Source organism: Elaeis guineensis, chromosome 14, assembly GCF_000442705.2.
Source record: "Elaeis guineensis isolate ETL-2024a chromosome 14, EG11, whole genome shotgun sequence".
Classification (NCBI taxonomy): domain Eukaryota; kingdom Viridiplantae; phylum Streptophyta; class Magnoliopsida; order Arecales; family Arecaceae; genus Elaeis; species Elaeis guineensis.
In genome coordinates this window covers 44,206,552-44,215,542 of record NC_026006.2, presented here as the reverse complement: position 1 = coordinate 44,215,542, position 8,991 = coordinate 44,206,552, and the positions used below count along the sequence as shown (strand labels likewise).

The window sequence follows — 8,991 nt, the reverse complement described above, 5'->3', positions numbered from 1 at the left end:
ATTTAAGTTATGATCACTAGAAAATATGATTTAAGTGGTATTTAAGTTTAAGATTATAATTATTCAGAATTGTAATTTTAGTGATATCTGAACTTAGGTTATGATCATGAGGAACATGATAGATATAAAAGAGAAGATTTAATATTTAGATTTTGAATCAATAGATATTAAGATGAAATTTATGCATAAATGGCGTATGATGTCTATAATAAAATTGACAAGTTATATCTTGGATTTCAATTAGTAGGGTGGTCTGAATATAAGAAGAGTTGACCCTGAAAGGAAGCGGGAGGTATTGATATGTTATGTTGAGTATACTCGATCATTTTGGAATGTTAAACTTATATGATTGAAGATCATGATAATTTTTTTAATTTTGATGATAATTGTCTGATGCATTATGAATTTTGGATTTATCAAAAGAAAGTTAATTAGGGTATGGTTTAAGAAGAAATTTCATCATATGAGAGAGAAATATTTTTGAGCATTGAACCTATAAGAGGATCATATATGAAACTCAATCTTAGATGAAAAAAAAAATATATATATATATATACTTGAATTTTATTATGAAAATATGAGATACACATTTTGGTGAAATCTTTGGTTACTCAAAATATCATATTCTGAATAAGATTCTTTGATCTTTTAAGTTGTATTGAATTTCAAGTTAAAAGTTTACTTTTCTAAGTGGATCAAAACTATTTTGATATTATTGTTAAATTAAAAAAAAATTATTTTATCAGAGTATGATATACAGGTTATGATGAAATCTTTAATAATTCATATTACTATTTGTGGATTAATTTTTTTTTTAATTTTTTTTTGTGATTGTTGAAGATGGTGAAGTGTATTAATTATTCAAGTCAAAGTTTGGATTTTTTTAAATTGAACTAGGACATCTTGCTAGTGTTAAATTTTGAATGACTTATACAAGGGATAAGATTTTGTATGGATTTATTGATTAATATTAAGGGTTGTGATGAAGGGAGCTCTATAAGAAATAATCAAGTTGATTCTACTTATAAGGATGTTGGCTTGAGTTCTTCTAGTTTGTCAAGTTTTTATAAATTCTTTTAAAAATGAAGATTGATTTTGAAATTATCTAAATGATTGTAAGGTAAATCTAAGATTAACTCCAATTGATTCTAGACATGTTGGATTCTTGAAGAGTGATGAAACTTATGCAATGATTTCAAACATAGAAAGTGGATCAAGATTTAATTTTTATATGCTATACCCGAAGGTAGTAAAAATAAAAAAATTTAAAATTTTGCCCTAAGTCTTATATGAATTTGAAGGTTGGATCTATCCTAGATTGATCTAATATATAAGGATATTTTTATCTTTGATAGACTTATATAATTTGATAAATTAAGATCAGAGTGCGCAGCAAAAGCATGGTGGATTAAATTGATTAGAAATATTAATCTTTTAAATCAAAAGATATTATGATGGAATACATTAGTTGCAAATAATAAAAGATTTTATTGATAATGAAAGGATGCTATAAATTTTGATCTAATCTAATCATAGTCGGATAATTTTTGTCAGTAGGTTGTTTCATTGTAGATAATGCCAAAAAATTTTAGATATCTCAAGTTTATTAACAGCTTGATAGTTCTGATATTAGTTCAAACTTAGAATGTCCTGACATAGATCTCATATTTTTTTAAAAAAATTTAATATTGTTACTTGGGCTGATATAGAAGATTGAGGTTTTTTTAAAATGAGAGTTTACATATAAAATTTGTTGGAAGGTCAAGAGAAGAAAGAAATCGATGATTGTGAAGAGTGCCCGATGTTTGACCTTTATTTATTTTTCTATCAAGGATAGTCTGAGATAATTATGAATTTCGAGTGGAATGTATTAGACAAATAATGGTGGTATATTAATACAAGTCCAAAATGTTACAGTTCTTCAAAAAGTTGAGAAATCAATAAGAAGGGATGAGTTTGAGATTTCAAATAATTTTTATTATAACAAGATCATGAGAAATAAATAATATATAAGATATTATCGTCAGCTTGAGAATGACATGAAGAATGTATACTTTGAAATATGTATCTCGAACGACATAACTTAATTTCGAGGATGAAATTATTTGAAGGGAGGGAGAATGTAACACCCCGGCCCATTTGGACCCTGGATCAAGCCCAAAATCCAAAGCCCATACAAAAAAAAAGAAAAAGAAACAGAACGGGAAGAAGACTCCCGATAGGAGTCTTCTTCTCCGATGAATCCCGGATGGAAAGGGAGTCCTAGGATCATCGGAGCCTTAGGGACCTCTATAAATAAGCCTCTCCCTCTCTCAAGACCCTCCACCAGTGATCTTCAAACCCGATTCCTCTCCTTTTCTCCGTAGAAACCGCGGCAACCTCTTCCCATGCTCATCGAAAATTAGAGCCAGTGATGCTACTGAAGCATGAGGTAAACCCATCTTCTCTTTCCCCTCTTCCTTTCCCTCCCTTCCACGGTGCGGTGCACTCTCGCCGGCCGTCGAACTCGTCGAAAAATCCATGAAAAACGGAACCTCTGTTTTGCTCTGTTTTGGTTGGGTTCTTTCCTTCCTTTTTTCGATCCCCGGCACCACCAGTTGCGGCATCTCACCACTAGGATGGGACCCTCACCTCCCAGCCTTCCTTCCCTATGGGTCTTGGCCGCCGGCAATGGGCCAATGACCGAAAAACAAAAAGAAAAGGGTGGGGTCCCTATTTTTCCAAATTTTCCTTTGCCGATTGAACCTCGCCGCTGGCCTTCTCTTGCCCTGTCACCGTCAACCAGGTGCCACCGCCCCTCATCGGAGCTCGAGCTACCAAGCTCCTCCCTCAGGTCCTCCCCTACTTGACCAAGGAAGAGGAAGAAAGATGAAAACGAGAGAAGGAAGAAAGAAAAGAAAGAAGAAAAGAAAAAGAAAAGAAAAAGAAAAAGAAAATAATAATAATAATAATGAGAAAGAGAGTTCTCTCTCTTTCCTCTCTCCTCTCCCTCCTTTCTCTCTCTTTTCTCTCTCCTCTCTCTACCTTCTCTCTATATTTTCTCTCTCTAGATTTTCTCTCTATACCTTTTTCTCTCTTTATGGATTTTGTCTCTCTAGGATCTTTCTATTTCTCTCTCTAACTGCATCACAGACCCTAGAATAAACTTGAGATGAAAATAAGATAATCTGAAATTGCTCCGAAATTTGTGCAGTGGATCTGATCTCAGTCCGATCCTATTCAAAATTTATAACATTTGATTCATATTAAGTCACCCTGATGACCTCTGATGATCTCGACCATGATTGCCTCATCGGAAGGATACGAAGATTCTCTACCCACTTTCTCTCTCTAGAATTTTCTCTCTCTTCATGGATTTTCTCTCTCTAAAATCTTATGGATCAATGGAGGATCCAAATACTTAGACAAATCCTAATTTTGGTTAATCCTGAGAGAGGTCCTAGATTTGTGTTATTAGGATTGATTATCGGATAATTTTCTCCATATATGATTTTTATATTTGATTAGGGTTATGAAGAGATGATTGTCTGCATATGATATCGAGTGAAATATTTTGTTAAAGAAATTCATAAATCAAAGAAGAATATTGATTTCTGTGCTTGGATCAGTCATTGGTAAAAGTAAAAATCCCTGTACATGATCACCATTATATATGTTATTTTACCGTTAGTTTTATCTCATTGATTTTATATCGTTGGATTTGAGATCGATGAATTTATTATATCTAAGACACTGTTATTTATTTATGTGATTTTGAGCATGAGTATGTTATATCAATACATATGTATCAGCGATTGATGACATGATTATATGGGTATGACATATTTATTACACTGTAAAATTTGAATTGATTAATGAAATCAAATATTATAATTTCATGAAAATGAAAAGAAAGAGAAATATGGTTTGGACTGGCCTTGTCATGTGGAATAGCCTGCCGGGAGCTTATGCCTGGGATAGCCCCCACAGACTTATGTGTGGAAAAATCTGATCCAAGAAAGATTATGAAAAATTTGATCCGAGAAAGATCATGAAGGATTTGATCCGAGAAAGATCATGAAGGATATGATCCGAGAAAGATCATGGCCACTTTGATCCGAGAAAGATCATGAATATTTCGATTCGAGGAAGATCACAGAAATCGATCCGAATAAAAGATCGTCGCATGATCTTGGTAGTCCAAAGTCAAAGCCAAAAAAAAAGAAAAGGATTAAAGATGATGTGATAATATAAGAAAATAGAAAGATAAGACGTGAAACAATTGTTGAATAAAATTGTTTCACTTATTAACATATGATAATGCATCTCTTTTGATAAAACAGATAATCTATAAATGTTTGCAGTATTCTGGACAGTGAACATCGGCTTTTATGTGTTATTACTTATCTTTATTTTCAGATTATATTATTATATTGGTGTGATATGAAAATTCTTACTGGGCTATAAAGCCCACACCCCTTCATCTTTCTTTTCTTCTCAGAGTTACAAGATATTCATGGTTGGCTATGGTATGGATTTGTGAGTGAGCGAATGCATAGATAGGTACCGTTGATATCTGATCAGAAAATTGAAGGAATGTTAATTGTAATTATGTAAATTTTATGAATTATTATTGAAATTAAATATTATGGTTGATGAGATTGTAATGATTTAATTTGGCCTTGCATATTCTTTAGGACTTGCTCTAAGGAGTGTGTGGCCATCACGTATTCGATCCAGATGTTAGATTCGGAGTGTGACAGTTGATGTACACACCTTATTAAATTTAATGTGAAGTATCCGCACCTTAAGCCTCCCTTTTGAACCCAAAGACAGTTACAAGCCTTCCCTTACTAGGCTCAGTTTTGGAAGGACGTCTGATGGGACTAGAATTATATCTTCTATTTGCAGCGATGTACATTGAAAATGACTTCCATTTTGTACATGACAAGGTTGCACTCATAGTTCTTCTTATTGTCTCACAGAAAAATGAAAACTCTAGTAGTGCACTATTTATCAACTTTCTGATACTCTTACTGAAGGATTCTCCTGTCAATGCTTTTATTTCCTCTGTTGAATGATTCATGTTCATGGAATATTCTTCTACAGGTGCATGTTCAGAATATTTTCCTCTGTGACATGGGATCCTATAAATGGAAGTTTTAAATTTTACCCTGCACATAATAACCTGTTCATGTTGCTTTCTACAGAATATCTTCTAATGTGCAAACCTGAAGACCACTCCTTGGATTGTTTAATGTTCACTTTTACAGACTTTAAGCAATCCTATGCAGCCAAGTTGTTTTAAATATGAGAAATAAATTTGCACTTTCCAGGTTTCACAAAAATAATTGTTTAACTTCCATGGGTTATTCAGGTACTAATTGTGCAAGATTACTGAGTAAAAGGAGATCACAATTACTTATCGTACTACTTATAGAAGAAAACATTGCTGTATGGAAAAGCAAAAGAAATAATTACTTATTCGATCTCTAGTGGAGAGGAAGATTATGGAGCCATATCATACATTGTGAAAAAGCATGGGTAAATAAATCTATTAAGGAAATCAGCTTTTTAATTTCATGTGCAAGCCAAATATATCATGATATCCCTGTAGCTATTCACATCTCTAACAATTCTTTGTTGGATGAACAGACCCAAATACACTAAAAAGTCATCCTTGTGTCATATGTGAGATCGAAGACCAACTAGCTAACATATTTTTACAGGAAGATGGCCATGGAAGACTATACTATCAGTGATGGATGGCTGTGATTGTAGGCAGGGATTGCAATTTCACTAAATGGCCTTGCTCACGGATCATGTCACTGATATTGTTTTTGTTAGCTGAAACATTATTCTGTTTACCACTTGATATTACTCCATAGAAACAATTTTATCAGCCATTGCAGAACCAAAACAAAGTGGATACCAAAATGACCCCATCCAATTTTTGTTCAAATGAGAGATTATAAAACTCTCCAATCGCGTTTTATCCAACTTCGAAATTATAGCTTACATCCCATCCCACTACGTCGAAATGAGAAAGAAAGAAAAAGAAAAAAGAGAAGAAGATAAAAAGAGAGAAAAAGATGAGAAGGTGATAGCCCGAAAGTGCCTCCTCCTTAGCCCCTGTACCCTCTCTGCTTGCCCCTCTCAGCCCCCCTCTCCCCCATCAAAAGTGCTACAAACTGATAAAGCTTATGGTTCCTCCTTGGTCTTCATGGGACTCTCTGGAATTGGGACACTAACTGCTACAACCTTCTGGTCAAGGGTGGAGATCATCATGTTGTTGGCTTTGGCCTTCTGCACCTCAACTTTATCAACCTCGATGATGTCCATGACCTGTCCATTCCCTTCAGTGCCCTTTATGGCCATGGGTAACTCCATGCCTTCTTGCTCCTTCTTCTCCTTGTTGTCCCTGTACTTCCCCCAGAGAACTGAGTAGAGGCCAACAACTATCAAGACAGCCCCAAGGACACTGCATACACAAGTGAATGTGGTGGAAAAAATATTAGGCGACATGGGTGTTTATGTATTAGTATGAGTCCTGTTTTAATGACCAAAATGTCAAACTAATATACTGTTTGTTTGATTCCTTCTAGAATGGTTCTGTTATATGGATATGTTTGTCTTACCCTCCCATATAGATTTTTTCTGCAAGGATGAAAGAACCCATAATTGCCACTATGATCATCATCAAAGGGCTGAAGGCAGAGGCAAAGACTGGTCCTCTGTCCTGTATCACCAGTCCCTGAACATAGTAGGCAATGCTAGATGTCACAATCCCCTGCACATATAAATTCCTTGTTAGAGAGAGAGAGAGAGAGAGAGATAGATAGAGAGAGAGAGAGAGAGAGAGAGAGAGAGAGAGAGACTAACAGCATACGCAGCAGCAAGAAGGTTCATGTCCCAGCCGATTCTCCACACAGAGGGCTTGCGTTCCATGACAAGGGTGACAACAATGGCTTGCAGGGTTCCCACAAAGCAGATTAATGAAGTGAGGGAGAGGGGTGCATCATATTTCTTCAGTGTTGCTGCCTATAGAGCGAAGAAGAGAACACAAGTCAGATCAATTCCCCTGCAGAAAACTCCATAAGAAACAATGCCAATTTTCTGCGGTCTTCTTTCTTCGGAGTTCTTATTCCAATAAATTGAGATTTTACCTGGAGGATGAAGAGAGAAGCCCAAGCTAGAGTTGCTATGATGAGGAAGATGGAGCCCTTGAACCAGTCCTTATCAGTGGAATCCATGGCAACAGGTACGTTGGCTTGGTGAGGATGGAGATGCTTGGTCCACACCATCTCCATAATAGGTCCCTTGTAGAGGGTCATCAACATGGCCCCAGCTACTGTTACCAGCGTGCCAACCACCTTGGCTTGGCATTTCACCTTCTTGAGATCGACCTTCTCCATCCTATTTTCCAATTCCAACAAAAGAAATACCATTTTTTCTTAGCCAAAAAACACTCAGAATACTCTGAAAGCTGAGGTAATAACACCATGAACGCTTGCTACTCTGTCTAAATACCTGCAGAGGACTGCCAGTACAAAGGTCATGGCCGGCAACATATTGCTCATCGCACATGAGAAGGTTGGAGAGGTAAACTTCAAGCCGGCATAGTAGAAATTTTGATCGATCACAGGCCTGCAGTGTTAGTTTTAAGTCTCAGTGGTGTACTTAGGGAAAAAAAAAAAATCTTTCATTGTAAATTTTTGAGAAAAGCTAGAGACTACCCACAAGATCACCGATCAGTCACCGGTTTGATGTGGAAGTCGGTGATTGGTTGAGTGGTCCACCGAACCAATCTCCGATTGCCACATCAATCCAGTCAATTAAGCAGTGGTCTAACGGGTGATCTGTTGTAGTATTGGAATAATTTTGAATGACATGATGCACAAATATTAGTTAAGCACTAACCCAAGTAATCCCAGCGCGAATATTTGCATGAAAATCCAGAATGTGAGCTTAGGCCTTACTTTCCTGTCACCACAGTTAGAATACACTAAAGCATTTAGATTTTTGGTGGAAATCCACATGATTGGATGAGCTAAAATTTTTCGATCGATCATCGGATGCTACCTCTCGAGGATGAGAGCGAACGGGGCGATCGATAGGGTCGCAAAGGCATGCCGATAGACAACGAGAACATAATGACTCATGCCATGGTTGAGGGAGACCTTGGTGATTATGTTCATGCCGGCATAGCCAAATTGCAGAGAGATCATGGCAACATAGGGCTTGGACCTCTGAAAGAATTTGCCACAGCATCCTTGGATCTCCATTTTATTGATAGGGTAGAGAGAGAGAGGAGTGGGGAGACTTCTAGCAGAGTAACACAAGGAGCAACAAGAAGGAAGAGATCGGAGAGGAAGAACCCAAGAGACTTTGTGTTCTCCTGGGGGAGAGGCCGCCTTGGGTTGGGTATTTATATTCGCTTGGCTCCTTGGTGAGGTCATCATTCCGGGAAATTTTGAAGGCCAAACGTACGTGCAAGGGACCCGCACGTGGGAGCCACTGCATCACCTCTCCTCCGACAGACAGTGGGGACCAAGACTGGACAGTTGGTTGGTTCCACGTGGCAGCAAATAGGAGGGGTTTTACGTGCGCGACCCATGGCAGTGGGTTAGTGGCGCGCGATGTGAGAGGCACCTACAGCTCCCCATACCAAGGGGAAAGTGGTGCGCGCTGATGCTAATAGGGGGGCCAAAGCATTGGCTCGCACGTGTGGAGCCATGACCCCACACGTGTAAGGGCGTGCCGGGTTGGGAGAGAGAATGCGGCGGGTCGATCGGCAGCCATTCATCCATCCATGGACGTGCCGCAAATTGGGTGGGCTCGCAAACGATGCGAGGAATCGATGGACGTTGATCCCCAGTGGAGACCGCTTGGAATTTGGATAAGATGTCCAATGTATGGGGCCTAACGTTGCGTTTGGGGTGTTATTTGTAACATGCCAGGGTGGCCACAATCAAGTGTGGCATCAAACATGTCGGCAAGGGATCTATACAT

General features: G+C 37.6%; 1 protein-coding gene across 1 annotated transcript; it reads right to left on the bottom strand.

Moving 5' to 3' along the window:
* Positions 1-5,929: 5,929 nt before the first annotated feature.
* On the bottom strand, positions 5,930-8,373 carry LOC105057838 (WAT1-related protein At5g07050). Its single transcript, XM_073248804.1, has 7 exons — positions 8,062-8,373; positions 7,900-7,962; positions 7,510-7,626; positions 7,146-7,395; positions 6,862-7,020; positions 6,618-6,769; positions 5,930-6,460 (listed from the first exon to the last, which is right to left on the bottom strand). Exons 1-7 carry the CDS (start codon positions 8,262-8,264, stop codon positions 6,181-6,183), a joined length of 1,224 nt encoding a protein of 407 aa, XP_073104905.1. The 5' UTR covers positions 8,265-8,373; the 3' UTR covers positions 5,930-6,180.
* Positions 8,374-8,991: the final 618 nt, after the last annotated feature.

Bases quoted from the DNA above. Each gene is read 5' to 3' on its own strand.
- LOC105057838 (XM_073248804.1), bottom strand. From the start codon at position 8,264: ATGGAGATCCAAGGATGCTGTGGCAAATTCTTTCAGAGGTCCAAGCCC. The intron at 7,627-7,899 runs GTTAGTGCTTAA...CTAACACTGCAG, and splicing joins TTCGCGCTGGGATTACTTGG to GCCTGTGATCGATCAAAATT. The intron at 7,021-7,145 runs GTAAAATCTCAA...TTCGCTCTATAG, and splicing joins CTTCTCTCTTCATCCTCCAG to GCAGCAACACTGAAGAAATA.